The sequence below is a fragment of the Salvia hispanica genome, chromosome 5, assembly GCF_029641045.1.
Source record: "Salvia hispanica isolate PSC_SH4W2 chromosome 5, Shi_PSC_v1, whole genome shotgun sequence".
NCBI classification, from domain to species: Eukaryota; Viridiplantae; Streptophyta; class Magnoliopsida; order Lamiales; family Lamiaceae; genus Salvia; species Salvia hispanica.
The window spans coordinates 34,107,016-34,128,368 of record NC_142696.1 but is presented as its reverse complement, the minus strand read 5'-3'; the positions used below and the strand labels follow the sequence as shown (position 1 = coordinate 34,128,368).

The following is a 21,353-nucleotide window of genomic DNA, read 5'->3' as shown; positions in this document are numbered from 1 at the left end:
CATATTGATGGAACTATGCAATGTGTTCTTGGCTCCAATGGAGTATAACATTCTGCCTCTCTACTTGCATGCCCATATATGAACTAATTTTTTCTCTCTTAAAAACATAAATTCTTTTAAAGGAATACGGATTTTAATATACAACCAGTAAAGTAAGAAAGATTAAAAAAAAATTGTGCACTTATTTGTCCTATATACTTTGTAAATGGATTAGTATATATTGGAGGCACACTTTCGGTTCCATTGTTAGTAATTGCCCATATTTCATACTAGTACTTATTAAATATCATCATGTTGAATGGAGTATTTTAAATGGATTCCAATTTGCCATTTTAATTTTAGGATTTTCACTCGATTATTGTCCTACATACTTATAATGTGTGGTATTTTTTTTTATTGTAAATTGTAATTAATGTACTAAGTTCCTACCGTCTAATTGAAAACAATGCTTCTAACCTAAGGAATAAGTAGCAGCAACTATGCATTCATCGCCACATAAATTACTTCTTGATGAATTAATGGCTAACTTTGAAAAGAAATCTCAAGTCAATTTAGTAATTAATAAAAAGGCGGCCGAAACTTTATGACAATTGGTTGATTTGTTACTAGGTTATGATTTGGAGGAAAGGCCACAATGCCAGGTAACAAATTGATATTGGGAGGATATTGATAATAATATATTTAAAGAGATTTATTAATAATTCACGATATAAATATTTTTTTACAAAGTCACTCTTGAGATTATGACTGTTAATTTTTTACACGATACAAAAATTTGACACAAACACACACAAAATTAATTAGTTTGATTCGAGCCTTATTGAGTTCGTGTACTGAGGTTCGCCCATTAGAATCCTATGGATCAGGTTGGGTTGAGTCTGGATAACTCATTTAGAAATATTAGTTCATGTAAATCAGGTTTAGTCGTGCAATGTTATATTTTTATCTTGCAAATCAGGTTAATGTCATTATCACGTTGTTTTATGCCGTACCAACTCATATCATAGTATATCGTTAACAAGTTTGTATTGTATGCGTGCGGGTCATGTTTAAATTTGAAGGTTGCCAATCAAATTCATTTTTAAGTTGATGATTTCATTTGTAGACCAAATTCGAATTAGACCGTACTAAATTAGATTTTTATCCAAATAACAAAATAACAATTCAATGTGCATAATTAGCCACAACCCTACTCTAGATTATTAGCCACACACGCTATCATTATAGTGGAATTACCCTTTTAATTAAAACATGGTCATATACAAAGAGGGGTACCCCCTCAAATGATGATGTCCAAGATTCCACATTTTTTTAACAATCTAATTAGGTCAACTTATATGTAAGTCAATGATTATTAATCTAGACTAGCTGAAGTAATCGTTTATGTAATGCACGAATGAAATAATGATTTAATAGAGACTATACAACTTAATATACTATCTAAAAAAAATTATAATAAAAAATTAGGAAAAGAAGTTTGAAGATACCCCACAAAAACAAAAATGGAGGGAGGGGGTATGGAGACGGAAAACGTTAGCCGATTTTCACGGATCCTGTCCTCTCCCATAGCTTAAAAAAGAGCCCATCAAACCTACACAAAATGAGATTCAAAGCTTCCTTTTTTACTCTTTTCTATCCCATCATTAATTTTCTATTAAAGGCTAATCGATTATTCAAGATTAAATTATCTCAATTAAAATCGTTCGTGATTGAATTGAGTTACCAAAACTAACCTCTTGTTGAGAATAAATAACAATCTTATCTAATTTATCACACGGTTCATTTATTTGGTATTGAACTCTCAATTAAAGAATCAATACCAAAAGAATAAAAGCATAGCTTCAAAAAGTACTTTTGTCACATAGAATTATCAATACTAATACTAATTATCCAAGACTAATCTCCATTAAAGAATCAATTCAAAAATATTGAAAACGAAGCTTCATTAATTTCAATTCACCACATATGAAACATGCCTCCCCATCTCTCCTTTTCATTGCTCCCTTCCCCAACATCTTTTACAAGTAGAGAGAAGAAGGCTTAACAAGATATTTTCCAAATTGAATGTAGAGAAAAAATTAATTAACCATAATATCCAAGAAAAACACTTTCCAAAATAAAAACTCCCCGACTTAGAAAAATTCTAATAGTGCAACAAACAAAATATTTCAATTAATACAAATTATAGTGTTTAAGCAGCCTATTGGCTTCCCTGAGGCCACTGAAGTAGGCTCCATGAGTCGTCGAGTAATGCGTTTTATGCGTTGCTTCGCCGGCGAAAAGGATTTGTAGCGGCGGAGCTGAATCCACGCCGCCGTATTTCGGCAGCGGCTCAGCCAATGTGTCCATGTCATCTATACTCGAACCAACTGCCACATAGCTGTATGATCCCAAAAACAGTGGATTACTCCCCCATTGTGTCCTCAACACTTTATCGAATTTCTGGCTGATTTCATTCTGTTGTTGTGATGGCAACAAATTCGACACCGTCCTCGAAAAGCCGCCGATGATCTCATCATCGGTCAGCTTTTCCAACTCGAGAGCCTCCTGCCCTGTAAACCAGGACAGGACGGTTCTCGAGTTGCTATAAATAGGGCATAGAAACGACGTCCTTCGGATCCACTGAGGAACCTTCGGGTTCCTCAGCTCGGAATCCGAGGGATGGAACACCATTTGCAAGAAGGGGAACCCGTCGCTGGCACGGTAATTCGGGCTAAGATGCAAAAACACCTTATTAACAAGGCCGTAGCCGAGCCTGGAAATGGCTCCGGCCTTGCAACTGGGCAGCGAGGGATGGAACAGATTCCATCCCTCGCTGTCGCTGGTGGTCCCAGCCTTGAGCACCCCGAGGGACACTGTCACGATGACGTGATCCGCGGACATGGCCGTCCCGTCGCTGAAATGCAGAACGACGGGGCGGCGGCCTTCGCGGGAGGAGGACGAGGCCCACTCAATTTTTTCGACTTTTCGGCCTAATTGGATGACCCCGTCCGGGAGGACGGAGGCGAGGTGGTCGATGATGCCGGAGTATCCGCCGGCGACGGTGATCTCCTCGCCGGGGAAGAGCACGTAGTCCTTCTCGGCATTGTAGTCGAGGCCGGAGAGGTCGTCGGCGGAGGTGTAGGTCCGCTGTATGCTCTCGTGCATCGCGAAAACCGCCTGCTGCAGCGATCGCTTGCTCCATCTCCCCACAGACATACCCTTCTTCTCCTTCTCCTTCTCCAGATACGCGGCGAGGCCGCGGCGGAGGAAGGAGCCGACGCTGAGATCAGCGCCGCCGTTAACAAGGCATTGAACATCGGCCTTTCCGAGGATGAAATCCATGAGATTGGTGAAGAGGCGGGAAATCGGGTCGACGAAGGCGGGGGATAGGAGGTGGCCGCCCTCCGCCGCCGTGACGGGATCTCCGAGATTCCCGTCCATGCACTCCCACGGCTGACCGGAGACGAGCAAGTTTGTGTCTCCGGCGATTTCGTAAAGGGGGCTGCCTTCGATCCCGTGGATCCACGTGGCGCCCTGCTCAATCCGGTCTCCAGAGAATTCGGCGGTGCTGATTCGCCCGCCGATCCTGGAGCCGCCCTCCACCACCGCGAGCTCCAAGGAGCTCGCGGCGGCTGTGTAGAGCTTGTTGGCAGCCGTGAGGCCGGCCATTCCGGCGCCAATTATAACCACCCTGGGTTTTTTGCTAACCATAGTTGAAAAAAAACAATTGTGTGATGTTTTGAGGTTGAGAGTGGGATAAATGGAGAGAATATATATAGGGTGATGGCATAGTAGTAATAGAGCTTACTACTTTATTTAATGTTGATGATATTTATTTAGGCTAATAAAAACATGACTCTACTTTTGTTGAAGCTGGGTTCTGGTATGTTGCATATATGCAAATTTTGTGGATTGAAATCACATGCACTCGTATATACAAAAATGAGCAGGCAGTTAGTATAATGTGGCATGTGAGTTTTGTCTTTGTTGTCATAATAAGGTATGCAGTCTATGGCTAGGAAGTATTGCGAGGAATCCACTATAGTCCATTCTCACAAATTAATTGTTACTCATTTGATTCAGAAGTCTACGTTGGATACAACACTAGAGTGTGAAGTTTTTGATTGATTAAAATTTTATTTTAACTTTATTTTTTTAATCTAATTAATTAAATGTCGATGTGAATATAGTCAATAGCGGATCTAACATTGAACTTTGAGGTGGAATAAATAATTGAATATACTATTACTCTATTTTTTTGTAATAATAAATTAAATAGAGCTTTCTCATCTTATTTTACTTGAAGCCTTTGTGCTTTATTTTTCGGATTGAACTCTATATATAATCATAAATCATTGAATTCTGGGTTTACACAATCACGGTCCCTGAAAAAATATGCTGCGCATGATCATGCACGAAGCTCTTTCAAAACTGAAGACATTAGTAACCTTGAAAGACTGATTGAAATCTTTTTTTTTTTCCAGAACTCAACAAACTCATTAAAACAATCAATTGATAAAAAGTTAGCTAGCCGCTTATCCAACTATGCAAATATTCATTCAAACCGAACACCATGGATGTCCTCATTGGTCAATATTGTTCTGCAATTAATATGTTATTAACATATTTTTATACCCTTGACATTGTCAATTATAATCCCCTAAATGACAATTAAATATATTGATCATGATGTTATCCGTTGCAACAACTCGACTTCAAACACCTAAAATCAAATCTTTATTTTATCGTTTCTTGATGTATATCGTAATGTTTACTGAATTAATGACATTTTTTAACCGAGAAAACTTGCAAATTTGGTGCTGGTGTTATAATACTATACTAAACATCATCTAGTGTGCGAAATTAATCAAGTTTCTTCATAGTTGATCTGTTTTTCAGGATGGCAGCAAGATGATTTGGACTTGGAGACATAGAAGTATAGAACTCCAATTGTTAGGGTATTGCCACTTGTATAATATTAATGGCTTCTAACAAAGATGGGAAGATCGATGTGGTCTATTTCTTTGATTTAATAGCTAATAAATAGAAAAATAAATATGTGCTATTTATTTATTTTTATGATTGTATCAAAAAAATTTATTTATATGGTAAACTGATCTTGCCAAAATGTAACATCCATACAACTTGCAGGCTCTTTTCGAGTTGTGCATACCCCATTTGTTGTTGGATCCACATTGGATTTTGCTGTCATCAACATCTCTCTTATGATTCTATTTATAAGTTAGATGTTGAGAGATTGTAAAAGAGAAGTATATACTAGTACTATATTTTATTGCAATACTTCTAAATAGAAAAAATATCACTTTAGGTTTAAATACTAGCTTTTTAAAATATGTCTTTAACTAATATAATTAATACCATCGCCACACTCAATAATATCCACATTTAGGTTAGGTATATATAATAAATAAACATAAATTTAAAGACTGTGTTATGATAGACTTGAACCTGAGACCTTTGGCCTCATGCATTAGCTATAATATGAAATTAGGTGTGCTAGGCATACCTGAAACGAATATCAAACCCTATGCCATTTTTATAATGATATTTTCAAAAAATTTAGAACAATTACCAGACCAAAATAGTATGCGAGTTAAGATGATGTTTTTCCATTATTAAGGTGATAATGTTGATTATGAGGTGTACTTGACCCTATATTATGATGAAAGAGCTTTCAAAGTTTTTCTTGTACGCAATTATTTCTTGATTAATGAAATTAAGTATTGATTAACTATGCAACAGTAGTTGCAACTGCATCGAACTAATTATTTGGGTTTGTTGCCGTCTTTATTAGTATTAGTAAGAGAAAATTTATTTATTTTTAATCATGTACGATTTTTTTCTCTTATACCGATGCATGCCAATCGTTGGATTAATTTAATACTACTAATAATCAAAGATAAAAATATGCATCATTTATTGAAATCTACTTAGAAGGAAGTGAAGATATTTGAGGATCGTGGATTCGTTAAAAATGGTTAAATAAATGAATAAATTAAAGCCTATTAACGCAAAGATGCTCTCAAAAGGTGACCTCAAAAGATTACGTATCAATATGATCTTCCATCTTTTTTACCCTTTTTCAAGGAAATGGAAACACTTTTTTCTTTCCCTTTTATTAGTGTTATTCTCATTAATATTTTTAATTGTGCTATTAGGAAATTAATTAGATTATAGGGGTACATAGAACATTTTTTTTTAATGAAATATAGTAAAAGTTCTAACTGTGAAAGTATATATACACTAAATTATACTCCCTCTGTTCCATAGTAATAGGGGCGTTTTTCCATTTCCGTCCGTTCCATAGTAATAAAGTCATTTCCCTTTTTAGTAAAAGTCAACACATTTTTCCACACCTACTTTACTCTCTCTTACTTTTTTCTATCTCCATCTCTCTACCTTTTTCATTTTCCACTTTATTCTCTCTTTACATAACTCACCTAACACAATTTTTCTTAATCTCCGTGCCGAAAAGTTTTACCTCCATTACTATGGAACGGAGGGAGTAGTATTTGATAAGAATAGGAGAGTCGATTGCCCGTGTGATCACCATTCACCACCACGTGAGGACGGACCCACCTTAGGGCGAGGTTGGGGCTTAAGCCCCTACCAAGTTGTTGTTGTTATTATTATTATTATTATCAAAATTTTGGTATTTTCTAAATTATTGTGCAAAAGTCTTTATTGCAAAAAAAATGTATTAATATAATGTTTTTAAGTTTAGAATGTTTAAACCTTACCAAAATAAATTTATGGGCGGACTCTACCATCGTGGTACGGTTTCATAAGTGATGGCTACATATCTAATTAATAATATTGTCTTATGATCAATCATTATTATTCTGCGTTTATTTATTAATTTACTTTTTTTTTTTAAACATATTTTTAAGGTCACGATGTTAGAAGCAAAAGATTGCACTAAATTAAGCTTGTGCACGAGACTATCTATATTCTGATTATTTAATAATCAAGTTGATCTATTTTAAGGTCACGATGTTAGAAGCAAAAGATTGCACTAAATTAAGCTTGTGCACGAGACTATCTATATTCTGATTATTTAATAATCAAGTTGATCTATTGTACTAAATACTATTCATTGATTATATTATTTGACTATCCACGAATCAAATCATGTCGATGATTTTTGTACTATCCTAGATACTTGCAAATTGCAATTATTGAAGCATAACTGATTTTTTATGCTATTTATATCCTCTACAAACAGTTGGTCAACTTCCCCTTTCCAAAAAAAAAACAATATTTAATCAATGCAGTTGAGAAATATTATTGAAAGTTAGAAACACATATTTCTACTAAGATAGGATACTTTATTACTGAAACACCTCTTCGTTGTAAAGGCATATATGGTTTGAGCGATAAGATAAGATCATACTTTTTAATCCATCAACAAGACTTAACAAACGATTAACTATTACTCTCTCCGTCCCACATTATTTGAGGCGTTCCTTTTTAACACATAATTTAAGAAAGTTGTGTTTAGTGGGTTCAATAAAGTACAATAAAATAGAGGAGAGAATAAAATAAGAGAGAGTAAAGTAAAAGTTAAAAAAGAATAAAAGTGTGATTAAATGTTTTTAACCATGTAACTTGAGACAACTCAAAATGGAACATGACTCAAGTAACTTGGGACATGAGAAGTATGGTTTATCAAACTATTCATTCATCCTATTTATAGTGTCATTCATTCATCCTAGCAAATCTTTTGCCACGTTCTTTGTTTAAAATCCTCATTGTTCATCAATGGTCGTGACATCAATTAATGTATGTATTCTGGGTGTGCACAACTCCTTCAAATTCAATTTCATGATTACTTCATTTAACCAAATAAAATTTTTAGAAATGAATTAGAATACAATTACTTTAAATTCAATTGTATTCAATTCCAATTTCAGTTCCATGGTGTCAATCTTGCCCTTATTAACTTCTCTTGCATCCTAAACCTAACTTTTACATTTGAAATTATGAATATGATTTGATGAGTATGTGATGATCTGAAAATTTCAGAGATAATATAACAACTACTCTAAAAAATTCAACCTTGTGTCACTATTGGTATATGCACGTTAAGGGCCTGGTTAATTTGGACGATAGATATGATAAGTCAAAAGTTAACTACTTTTAGATTATATATATTTTTCTGCTAGGTTCTTTGGTTTAATTTGTAGTTTTAATATTATTATATGAAAAAAAAAACCTCAGGCCTAAGATTGTTTTGAGGGACCATAAAAAATTTTACTTAGCAAAATAAACACAAATAAAATCCATGTAATTTTTTTTTTTTTTTGACATAACTTAGTACTGAAAAGTAAAGAGTGTAACTTCGCGTAGTGTGGTCTATGTCTACATTTTTGTGTGGCTTTCAATAATAATATGGATTGATAATGAAATGACAGATTGAGAGGATAGGCGCAAAACTAGGTAGAATTGTTCATTCAATTGTCGTTTTCTCCTCATTATTATTTCTCACTCTAATCTCGTCATATCTCATAGAGTATCTCATTCCATAGGCTGTATAAGAAAATCTCACCTACCTCACGCTGATTGACTCATTAACATGTAAATACCACCTAATATGTCATAGGTTGTATTAACGTGTTACCATTGATGTGTCATAATAATGTCGTGTTAGGCTGGCCAGTCCAATCCCAATATTACCACTAAATAAACATGTGTTTAATTATTAGCGAATATTGATCCACTCAATTTGTGGGCTTTTTTGGGTCCTCATAAGCCCATCTATGTAGTCAAAGAACTCGGCCTAGCCCACCCCAAAATATGATACTAGTAATAACTTATTTAAAATGAGAACTAATAACTCAATTTGGAGTTTGGACCATACAATCTATAAAAATAAATGTTTTGAATTGATTTTCACAAATATTATTTTTGGATCAAAATATATTATTTCCAATTGTGGAAGGATATTTTAGTTTTGGTGTAGTCATACGATTATTCCTATCAAATTAATGTGTTAACGGGAGCTCTTAATCATATGTGGCATGAAACTAATCACACATTTATAGATTTCAATTATATACAATCATTTTATTTTATAAGTAGTACTACTAATTAAATAGCATGACTATTTTAAAAGATAGGGTTATGTGCAAATGGTCGTGTGGTAGCATTCGACTCCTTCCTTTTTCCATTTGTCTTTTTATTAGTCTTGTTTCTTTGGTTGCCATGAAGTCACGTGAATGCCTAGCTCCCATAAATCCCCCCAACTTTCTAACGCCCTCTAAAGTCTAAACCTCACCTTATTAGGCCCTTTGTTTACACACACATCACACACTACATTCCCTCCCCCTCAAAATCACAATATACCACTTCCATTTTCCTCGGATTTGATTGAGCAAAAAAACCATTTCTTCACTAGTCACAAATGAACTTAAATCCTTCCCCTTCTCAATTTTCGATGCACCAAATTACTTGTCATGGCAATGATCGTGAGCAACCCTTTGTCCCAAATCGATCCTCTTCCGTTTCTTGCCATTTTTTGTTTGATCCGACGCACGATCACACAGGATTCTACGATCATCACCAACTATACCAATCCACTCATCATTTAACGGTACAATTTTTCTCTCTTTAAAAAAATAAAATTAAGAGTAATTGTAGTTGTGACATGAAGTTTACTTGTTCTGATATCAGAACTATGGATCAGCGTATGAGGCGAAGTTCGCAGGCGAAAGCGGCCTCAAGTTAACCCTATGGAAGGAAGAAAATGATGAGCTTCAAATTAGCAGGAACAGTAGTAGTAACCCTATGAGATGGATGTCGTCAAAAATGAGGGTGATGCAGAAGAATATGAAGAAGACGAACTGTGATCGCGCTTCTGATAAAACAACGAAGAGAAGCAACAGCTTCTCTTACAACAACAGTCCAATTAGGGTTTGCTCGGACTGCAACACTACCAAGACCCCTCTATGGAGAAGTGGTCCCAAAGGCCCTAAGGTAATTAAAGAAGTTTTGTTCATTTTATCGATTCTATCACAATTTTTTTTAATATGTCTTCACCCTTACATTTTTGTCAAATTTATCATCGGAAATTGAATCGGGACAGTGGCGCGCCGAGGAACGACTTACTGGTGGCAGAATAATAGGTCGTTCGTAGACGCGTCATGTCGTGATTAATTTGCCCGAGTATTATAAAAATTGGTAAAAAATGAAAAAAAATGTAGTAGTAATAGATTAATAGAGGTTATGGATAAATGTCATAATTAACCACGAAGAAATGGTATGCTGTGAACCTTATGTACGGACAACTTTCGTTTAATGCATCTTATTGTTATTTGTTTTGTTTCATACATTTAGTTTTATTCAAATACTTTTAAAATCGCAATTCATATTTTTAATTTGACAATTTTCATACAAATCAAAGCTCAGTTTATTAGTTTTCTCCATAACTTCAAATAAATGAATAAAATGACATATCAAGCTTTGATTTCTATGAAAACTATATTAATAAAAATATGAATAACAATTTTAATGTATTAGAAATGAAAACATAACAAATAATACTAAACATGCATTAAACAAGTATGGTGTTCAGATAAATTATGTAGCACATCATTTCTCAATAATCATAAAGTCAGGTAAATTTTTTTAACATGATTATTAATTTGTATTTATATATATCGGCAGTTGTTATGCAACGCATGTGGTATCAGACAGAGGAAAGCTAGGCGCGCCATGGCCGCAATGGCGCCAGTGACGTACAAAGGGGAGAACGGGCACACCGCGTCGCAGCTGAAGAAACGCTGCAAGACGGCGGCTACCGCGGGTGGAAATGGGCATAAGCGGATTAGTTTTGAAGATTTCTTAATAAATTTAAGCGATAATTTGGCGTTAAACAGAGTGTTACCAGACGACGAGAAGGATGCTGCGATCTTGCTCATGGCTCTATCATCTGGCCTTGTTAATTAATGATTGATTTTTTTTTATATTCAAATTTGGCTTAGGTTTTTATTTTTGTCTCTTGATGGAGGTAATTTAGTAGATTAGGGTTAATGTAAGAGAGTGCTCTACTTGTATTGTTATGGATCGATTTTTATTAGGAGATCGAGTGAGATTTTTTTATTTTCTTTCATTCTCTTTTTTTTTTTTTGCTCTTTTGACACAGGATTTGAAAAATCGATAGTATTTATTAACTTAAGTGAAGAGAAAATAAAATAGGAAATAGTACTCCGTATATATTTTGTTCTTAACTAAAAATATAAACCAATCACTTGTAGTGAGAAAAAAAAAAAAAATCAATCACCTACAATAAGACAGAGGGTATAGTTATAACAGTGATCTATATAGTTGGCAATACTTAGCGGCACACATTTAAAATAATTAAGACTATTATTTTATTATTACAGTATTAATTTAGTAAAATTTGTATTGTCCATGTACATTGTCGGCAGGAGTAATAGTAGATACATTTCACTGATCATAAGAGTTAATAGGAATTGAATGTAGCTAGCACATATATACTCTTTGTGATATATGTATGATAAAACAAATCTAGCAAGTAGCTTAATTATTCGTTGATACTGTCCCTTTCTATCTTTTCTTTTGGGGATTTTCAAATGTATAAAAAATAATAGCAGTAGCTGTTTCTTTGTTGTATACTCCATGTTTCTGGACAAATATTTGTAGTATTATATAGAGTGGACCAAGTTGTATATACTTGTATGTATGTGTGTGTGTGCATTTTTACTGTTAATGGAAGCTACGAGAGGGTGTGTGCAGGGTGGGATTATAATGTTGATTGTGATGATACGAAATGAATTTCATATTTTACATCAGTAGTACTTTTTTGTTGCCCACCACTCTCAGTTTATCTTTTTGTATGTTCACTCAACCATTTCTAAATTTTAAATTATGCATCCTTCCCTCTCCGTTGCTGAGGTGTGTCATGATTTTGATGAATTTATGTTAAACCAGAGAATAATTAAATCTATTCACTATTAATGTAATGAATTAGAAGGATGTAACAAAAGACCACATCCATCAGCTCAAGTTGTTAGAATATTGTCAGAGACATCAGTGAGTTGCTAGTGGGGTTCTAGAAAGTAAAAAGAAGGCACTCATTTGAAAAAATCATGGTGTTTGTTGATAATTTAGTTATGGGCTAACTATTTAAGTTTAGAGCATCCGCAAGGGTGCTTAGGCCAGCCATAGGCCAACAATAGGCCAGCCATTCTTTCCTCTGCCACGTCAGCAAAACTAAAAAATCCACCTGCCACATCAGATTTAGGTCAGCCGCGATAAAAATAATTCAAAATATACTACATTTACGGAATTAAAATTACGATTAAAATACGTAATTAAATTTACGAGATATATACGGGAAAATTCATTAATTTTATTTAAATAAAAAAAAGTACATTAACTAAAAATCATAAAAATAACATAATAAAAAAAATCCGGGCTTCCACACACGAGCCACCTTGAATCTGTTATAGTTTGCCGCTAGCCGAAAGAATTTTAAAAAAAACAAAATTCGGCGCTGGCCGATCGGGCCGCCACAATGGCGGCCAGCGCATCGGCTAGCGCATCGGCCAGCGCCGAGCGATCAGCCAGCCCACGCCGATTTCGCGTTGGCCGACTCCAATGGTTCGGCTAGCCGATCGGCCAGCGCGACGAATCGGCTAGCCGGTCGCTAGCCGACCATTGCGGATGCTCTTAGAGTTGGAAGGCATAATTAAACTTTTTTTTTTTTTTTTTTTTAAAAAAAATTTGGGGTGTGATTCTAGACGTAATTAGGTTAATCCGTCAATAAGACCGATGGATTTTAGAGCACTCAATAGATTTTGAATTTTGACCTCGGATAAATGTCTAAATTCCAACTCCAAGTTGTGTAAAAAGAGAAGATGAACAAATAAACGTTTTAAAAGTGGGAGACACTCATGTGCGCTCCATTATAAACATGCATTTAGTGTCTCTAATTAACACTTATTTATCATAATAGTATTAATTAAAATTTAATTATCTTAATTAATTTTGTAATTCATATACTTAATGCCAATTAATAGCAAATGCGCGTGCTCACACAAGTATTCTTATCCTTAATTTGATTGAAAATCTCGATTTGTAAACGAAACATGTGCATTGTGTATCAATTATATGTTAAAGTAAGGATAAGAATTATTACCGATTTTTAAAAACGTTTGGACGAGATGGTGAAATAATAATTCACTCTTAATTTTGTAACTTGTGTATACTTGTTGAGCTCCAACTATTGTAGTATTTCATTCTTGTGCGCACAATAATAGTTGGGCCTATTTGCATCGGCCTATAAACTTGAAGTTCTTAGGCCCAACATCGTGGTACTAATCCACTAGTCACTACATTATAGACGTTTCTTCTTCTCTTCTCAATTTACCTTTCCCCCCTTTGAGATACTTTTAGTCAGAAACCGCGAGCATCCATAGTGCCGGCTAGTCGATTCGCGTCGCTAGCCGATCGGCTAGTCGAACTATTGCAGTTGGCCAGTGGCGAATCGGCGTAAAATCGGCGTGGACTAGCCGATTAGAGGGCGCTGGCCGATGCGCTGGCCGCCATTGTGGCGTGCCGATCGGCCAGCGCCAATTTTCATTTTTTTTTAATTTTTTGAAAACCTATATATACACGATTTTAGTTTCATTTTCATTTGCACCACTTGTTTTAACGAGTTTTCTCTCTCTCTAAATTTCTGTACAAGAGCAACATCGAGGGATGAGTAACGCGGGTGGTAGTGGTGGTGGTAGTGGTGGTAGTGGTTGGGATGCTGAGGAGTATGAACGGCAGATGAACGAGGCTATGGAGGCCTACATGAACCGCGAGATGGAGCGGTACATGCAAAGGGTGGAACAGCAGGCGGTACCTCGCCCTCCACCGGTTGTCCACCGTCGAGCAGTGATTGATCGGGATCACGTAGCTGCACATCAGCGGCTATATGACGACTACTTCGCTCCGGACCCGCGGTTTCCAGCAACCATGTTCAGGCGGCGTTTTAGAATGCGTAGGGAGTTGTTTATGCGTATCGTTGACGCTTTGAAGCGTCGATATCTTTATTTCCGCTTCAGGCACGATGCGGCTGGCAGACCCGGCCACACCCCTATCCAAAAGTGCACGGCGGCAATCAGGCAGTTGGCCTACGGAGGCGCGGCAGACATGTGAGATGAGTACCTCCACATCGGTGAGACAACTTCTCTGCAATGTCTGAAGTTTTTCTGTCAGGGCGTGATTCAAATTTTCGATGAGGAGTACCTTCGAAGCCCTACCCCCCAAGATTGTCAGAATCTAATGTAGATGCACGGGGAGTAGCATGGGTTCCCCGGGATGTTAGGCAGCATAGATTGTATGCATTGGGAGTGGAAGAACTGTCCGACTGCCTGGAAGGGGGCCTACACGACCCGGCTACAAGTCACAGAATCCCACGATGATCCTCGAGGCCGTAGCTGATTACCGGTTGTGGATCTGGCATGCGTATTTTGGGGTAGCCGGGTCGAACAACGACCTCAACGTCCTCAACTCGTCGCCCCTCTTCAACGAGAAGTGTCAGGGCATCGGTCCAGCCGTCTCATTTGTGGCCAACGACAACTGGCATGATATGGGCTACTACTTGGCGGATGGGATATACCCTAGGTGGCCCGTCTTTGTGAAGACGATCAGGCACGCGGCGGATGACAAGAAGGCCTACTTTGCGGAACGACAGGAGTCGGCGCGCAAGGACGTGAAGCGCGCATTTGGTGTGCTCCAGTCTCGATGGGCGGCAATTAAGGGTCCAACGCGTTTGTGGGATGTCAAATGCGTTTCCCAAATAATGTACGTCTGCATTATCATGCACAACATGATCGTCGAAGACGAAGGCGTACAACTGACTAGTTGGGCCAATGACGATGAAGCCGGTCCAAGCCACGGAACGGCCACCCCTAGCGTACGACATGGGGTACCTCTCGATGAAGTCGGCCGCCTCCAGGAATATGCCGACATGCGCCAAGTGGATGCTCATATTCAACTCCAAAAGGATATAATTGAAGAGTTGTGGACACGGAAGACTGCACAGTGATAGTTTTTTTTCTTTATTATGTAATTTATTTTTTTAAATGAATGTAATTTTTTTTAATGCAATTAATGAATTTTCCCGTATATGTCTCGTAAATTTAATTCCGCAATTTAATCGTAAATTTAATTCCGTAAATGTAGTTGTTTTTGAACTATTTTTATTACGGCTGGCCTATGACTGGCCTAAATCTGATGTGGCAGGTGGATTTTTAGTGCTGCTGACGTGGCAGGGAGAGAGAGTGGCTGACATATGGCTAGCGTATTTCTATCGTGGATGCTCTTATGACCTCCTCTTGCCCACAACGATAAGCTTAAGTATTTGTGTGTTGATCTAATTTGGAAGCATACATGCCTTGATCATATTAGCCTTTTCACTAGAATGGTCCAATGTTTGTGAAAGAGCCAATGTTACACACAGATCTACAATTTCAACTTGAGCACATTGAAAATTTTATTGATGGTATATGTGTGTGTATGAGCTGGGGTTTAATTTACTTCCAGTCAAAGGAAATGGTGTTGGATAACATAAGAGATTTAAAGATACAAGTGACCACTTTGGAGTCAATACAAGCAAACATTAATCCCTTTCATAGTTCCTATCATCACTAACAAGGACTAATTGATCACCATCTCTGATCAGCTCTATATCATCGATTACAGCACCATCGTTGCTCAAAATTTTTGCAGGAACAAATCCAAACTTCTTCGTCCCGATTTCAAGTAGTTCTTGAAAGCTTTGTGGAAGGAGGACAAGCTTTCCTGCTATATCCCCTTTCTCGGGGCAACTCACAGTCACTCTGGCAGCATAAGTTCTCTCTGCCGGTGCTGCACTTGCACCATTGTTGTCTACAGGCAAATGTGGGCTGTTGTCTCCCAGTTGTGCTGCTGACATTATTCCAAACAGAGAATTATAGAAATTACTAGTCCTGCGTCTTGGACGAGACCTTCCCCATGATCCATCCGCTGCAGGAAATGAGGGGTCTTGGTTAACAGGTGAAATTGTTGTTGGTTCACTTCTAAATTTCTCCAGGAAACGAACTCCATGGCGCTCCTCAGGGACGGTGACAGCGGGCTCTTCAGTCTTAGATACCTTACAAGAATCAAAGAGCTCCTTAATCTCGTCGTGCCCTTGCTGCTCAGCAAGGTCCCTTGCTGTCCAGCCATTTTCATCCCCCTTGTACACATCAGCGCCATGGTCAAGGAGGAATTTGACCATTTCAATGTTGCCTTCACAAACTGCAACATGGAGAGCTGTACAGCCATTGCTCTTTGGTAGAGTGACATCCCCTCCACGGCGAACAATTTCCTTGAGTAAAACCAGATTATTTTGTTCAGCAGCACTGCAAGCAAACAGACCAACATCACCAATGGTTATTGCAGCACCATGGTCCGACAATAGCTTAACAACTTGATTGTGCATGCCAAACATGGCCTCCCAAAGTGGTATACTTCCCTCTGAATCTGCAAGTTCAGCCAAACAACCATTCTCTTAGCCACAGAAAACAGTAAAAAAATAAACACAATATTATAATTAATTATTAATAATAACAATAATACTGAAAAAGTCAAATAATACACTTTTACTTTCTAAAATATATCCAGCAAGAAAAAGTCCATTTGAAGTAAAGTCAGCTGATGATGATTAATGCACCTAATGTGGCAAGATGACAGGTAGTCATGTGCTTCTTTAGTCATGAAGTTGACTTCTGAAAGTCAGATTATGTGAGATTACAATAAATAAGTATTTCTGACCATTACCGGCCATAACTGGTGTAGCTTCATCCTATTCATATAAAAAAGGAATCGTTTATTACTAAATATAATAAATGTTCATTACAAGTAAAGGGCCCCAAGAGTGATCCCAGACGCACCAACCATTAGCTATTAAACAAATAACGGGTTGCTTATCAGGTAAAAGGTATGCCAATTGTAGCAAACATATAACTAGAAAACTAAGGATAGATGCCCCTAATGAACATCTGTGATTTAATTGAATGCTGAAAAGGATGGTAGTTAATTATCACACGATGATGATATCAATCAATCATTAAAGAAAATAAACAAATCAAGATAAGATTTGAAAACAGCAAGTGAGTTCATACAAAAGCATTATCACATACACCAGAGTGATGAGTCAATCAGAATTTAAAAACCAGCCACGCCAACTTGTATGGCCACGTAATAATACATGCCTTGCTATATTGACGTGAATTGCTAAACATAAACAATTTCCAGTGATTGTCAAAAGTCGGTTATAGAACACAACATGAAGGAATAGTAGAGTGAATGATGAAGTCAACCGAACCTGATAGAAAATGGCTTACTTAATGCAACCCCAGCTCTTGTAGCAAGCAATGGGCATATTAGAGTTTCATATGTCAAATTATGCATTAAACTTATCTTTATTTATCGTTCCACATTAGGAAACAGATAGTTAGTCCGAGAATCCCTAGTAGAACCAAAACAATGACACGCACTAAATCATATCTGGTCGATGCTTGTAGCTAAAGCAGTCCATAGTTGATCGCAAAGAAGTATTATGGATTTTATAGTTAGCCAAGCACAGAGAACTTAAGCCTATCCACCACATCTTAAAGCACACCAATCTGACTTGAACAGAATTATAATATGGTTTTTAGAAGAAGTATTGTTATGTAACTATAACGAACCTCTGCAATTGACGTCTGCCCCAAAATCCAGCAAAAGAAGCACACAGTTCTCATTTCCTTGTGCTGCTGCTATATGCTGAATAAATACAAGTATAAAGACAATTATATTAGTAAATAAATAGGAAGATTGGGCTCTTTTCTGAAAGTGTGCTGATATTTAGCTGAAATGTACTGACCAGTGCTGTTCTTCCATTATTATCAGATTCGTTTGGATCAAGACCCCTCTTCAGCAGATGATGCAATAGCAAGTCATCTCCCCTAAGTGCTGCAAAACACAATGTGAGAGGTAGATCCAATCTTCCTCGAGCAAGCATGTTCTCGGTCTCTACAAGAACTCCATCCATTATTGGGTCCTTCAATTGCTTCAAATGCTAATATCAGAAAAATCAATGTATCAGTATTCTCCAAATCTTATATGAGCCTCAATCAGTGATCTAGAATATACAGTGAAAGAATCTGAGATGGACATATTCATCACCCACATTAAGGATTATTGTATAGAAAACATACCTTAAGAAGGTTGTTCATGATTATAGTTCCGTCTCCAACATTAGCCTGAATAATATTCAGAAACGTGGTACGGTTCAGACGCAATAGCTGACACAATCTTTTTGTACGCACTGTGAACAGTTGAGGCCTATAGCAAAGGACACCAATCTCTCCACATAATTCACCATTTTTGGCCTCTCCAACAACCTGAATATAAACAATTGTTGAAATTTTAGTCCGGTTTTCAATATAAAACATCTTTGCGACCAATGCAAATTGGACTTGCCTGTTCTGCTCCATTTTTTTGGACCAATAAATCCTGCAAAGAAATTCATACATTATGACATCAGTACAAATGGAGGACACATGAGAAGTCAGTCCATGCTCTAGCATGATTTTACAGAGCAGAAATATTCGAGGCAAATAAGAGAGAAAAATAAGTGAAGGTTATTAATGCCAAAATTTACCACTGCTCCTGTGACCAGGATATAAAAGTCGGTTGGAGCTTCATTCTGCAAGATCACATCTTCCTTGGGAGGGAAATACTCAGCCTTCATCTCAGATACCTTCCATACAAAAAGGTTCCATGAATGACAATGACAAATGTTTAGTGTATAGCAATGGGAGAAAAATGAAATATAGTTACAGGAAATTACCAGCTGGAAGAGCAAATCATTTGACACGTCGCGGAACAAGTATGCTTTTTCTACTAGAGCGTAGAAAAGGAAGTGGGAAATACTCGAACGAATGGCTTTTGGAAGAGAATCAAGACTCTCTTGTTGTTGAAGGCCCTCAGAGTCAGTTCGGAACTTTAAGCACAAATGTGAAAGCATCTGGTCTTGAAGGCGAGCGGGCAGTTTATTCCTTTGTGCAAAACTTGAAGCGGCTTGAATTGTGTCTCTCTAATGTTGGATACCACATATCAGAAATACAACAAAACATTCAGTTTGAGGCATGAAGGACCACCAAAGAAATGTTCAATATACAGCATCAAAAGTTACTCACAAATTTTCGGGTCTTACTAGTCCCGTGGACGACCAAATTTGTCATATTTCCTATCAAATATGCTGTTAGCCCCAAGTTGAAAAGCATGTAAAATATACCAAATATCATCTCCCTCGTATTTTCAGCATGCAAATCCCCATATCCAGTAGTTGTGAGAGTTGTAATGGACCAATAAGTTGCAGTCACATAGCGTAGCCATATGCTTTTGTCTTTGAAATTCTCTATGACTGCTCCAATCCATGTGTTTTGTGGATTAGGGTAATGGGCAGCAAGTAGATAATAGAAGCAACCAGCACAATGAACTGCAAACAAAGTAACCTACACCCAAACAAAGCTATATTCAATAGAATGAAAACTATAATTTCACCAAAGTGTTCCAAAGGCTCGAGATTTAACTTACACAGACGAGCTTCACACACCTAATCCAAAAGTAGTTGAAATTCTTATCTTTCTCCAATCTGCTTTGAAGAAAGACACAAGGGTAAAAAAGAGCACATTTGCTTCACTATAGTCGAGAATATATACATAAGAAAATTCACAATGTGCTACCGTGAAAATAAGGAGCCAACTCTTCTAAGACGCCAGAGACGTAGCATATTGAATGCTCCATAACTTTGTAATGGTTTGGGCATTATCTTACGAGCTAGTTCGGATGGGATAGTAGATACAACATCTAACACGAACCACGATAATAGATACTTCTTCGCAATCATCTTCCGGTCATCAACAAGAAGATATGTGCTTCTATCCAGATAAGCTACAAAGAATGTAAGGACGATGTCGATAAAGAAAAATCCGTTGACAATATTGTCAGTGATGGCGAGAGGCCTTGCTGGTTTATCAAGAAACCCGAACTCGAATGGAGACACCCAAGCAGTATAAACAACCAGCACAACAAGAAAGTTCTGCCATGCTCTGTAAGATTCAATTCAACCTGGGGTGATTTTAGCGGCATACAAAAATACAAAAAAAAAAAAAAAAAAAAAAAAAGTGCAGCAAAGAGAAATATAATTGCATAAAAATGAACACAAGAAAGCATAGTGCAAAATGATAAAAGGACATCCAAATTATGTCAATTATGCAAGTTTCTCAAAGTCAATTCGAAAAGTTGGGAATATTTGAAGATCTACTCAGCCTTTTTGACCAGAAAGTTGGAAATATATTTATGTTTCTCCATAGATTGTTGTTCATTTCTGTAGAAATTCAATACACAATAACAAGATTGCGGTGGGAAAAAAGCTGAGTGTTAAGACTGAAATATTCCAAGAGAGAGAAATCAAGCACTCATACGATCTTCCAAATCAGGCAAACAAAACAATAAATTAAATTAATTGGAAAAACACAAAAAATTCGAAAAATGCGGAAGACATGCAGGTGAGTAGAAAACTCAGAAAAACAGAAATTAAAGTGAAATGAAAAAAAAGGAAGGAACCTGTAGCGGCGATCGTAAGGTGAAACGATGAAAGGAGGAAGCCTAACTCTGCGATTACTTCTGGCGCCGAGGGAGGGGAGAATTCCAGTAGAGAGGCTGTATTGACTGCCTTCGCGGGAGAGCTGCTCAAGTTCACGTGCTTGAGCGTCGCCGCACATTGAAACCCTGAGCAGGCCACCGCCTCTACTGTTGCCGTAAACATCCGCCATTGTTTTTCTGCAAACAAATTTGGATTTATTCCTTGCTCTATGCAATATTGACTTCTATACATATACAGCTGAAATTTTTAGTACTAGTAATTATTTTATCGCAATAATTGTTTTGGTTCTTCTCATTTTGTCAACTCTAAACAAAGTCTCTCTTTGATGTGTGAATTAAAATTAAAAATGCAAGTATAGTATGTCGCAGCTCCCTCGTGACATACACGACTTTATTCCAGCTTTTTAAAATATATATTTCCCATATAATGGCCACCTTTTTCCAATTCAAATGAAAATTTTCTAATTTTTCAAATAATTTTCTCTTCTATCTCCTTGTTGAAACATGCAATTATATTACTACTTCACTGCATCCATTAGTATTGACGTAAATGGATGATATAAATTTTAATACAAAATTGGAATGGTAAAAAAAAGAATAAAGGGATGGTATTATTAACATATTTTTATATATAAGTAGGATAAAGAGGATAAGAATAG

General features: G+C 36.9%; 3 protein-coding genes across 4 annotated transcripts; 1 reads left to right on the top strand and 2 right to left on the bottom strand.

Moving 5' to 3' along the window:
• Positions 1–1,926: 1,926 nt before the first annotated feature.
• LOC125187166 (putative polyamine oxidase 5) lies at positions 1,927–3,776 on the bottom strand. Its single transcript, XM_048083698.2, has one exon. The coding sequence runs from the start codon at positions 3,691–3,693 to the stop codon at positions 2,173–2,175; it is 1,521 nt and encodes a 506-aa protein (XP_047939655.2). The 5' UTR covers positions 3,694–3,776; the 3' UTR covers positions 1,927–2,172.
• Positions 3,777–9,236: 5,460 nt separating this feature from the next.
• Positions 9,237–11,103, top strand: LOC125191327 (putative GATA transcription factor 22). The gene is made up of 3 exons (XM_048088865.2): positions 9,237–9,595; positions 9,676–9,978; positions 10,669–11,103. Exons 1-3 carry the CDS (start codon positions 9,407–9,409, stop codon positions 10,948–10,950), a joined length of 774 nt encoding a protein of 257 aa, XP_047944822.1. The 5' UTR covers positions 9,237–9,406; the 3' UTR covers positions 10,951–11,103.
• A 4,442-nt stretch (positions 11,104–15,545) lies between these two features.
• Positions 15,546–20,982, bottom strand: LOC125189681 (potassium channel AKT1-like). Of its 2 annotated transcripts, none has more exons than XM_048086934.2 (11): positions 20,656–20,982; positions 19,773–20,138; positions 19,624–19,681; positions 19,224–19,541; positions 18,875–19,120; positions 18,686–18,784; positions 18,505–18,537; positions 18,240–18,425; positions 17,906–18,100; positions 17,730–17,805; positions 15,546–16,521 (listed from the first exon to the last, which is right to left on the bottom strand). In XM_048086934.2, exons 1-11 carry the CDS (start codon positions 20,862–20,864, stop codon positions 15,638–15,640), a joined length of 2,670 nt encoding a protein of 889 aa, XP_047942891.1. In that variant the 5' UTR covers positions 20,865–20,982; the 3' UTR covers positions 15,546–15,637. The 2 variants fall into 2 exon arrangements, with proteins under 2 accessions (XP_047942891.1, XP_047942892.1); XM_048086935.2 differs by having other exon boundaries at positions 19,773–20,157; positions 20,656–20,777.
• Positions 20,983–21,353: the final 371 nt, after the last annotated feature.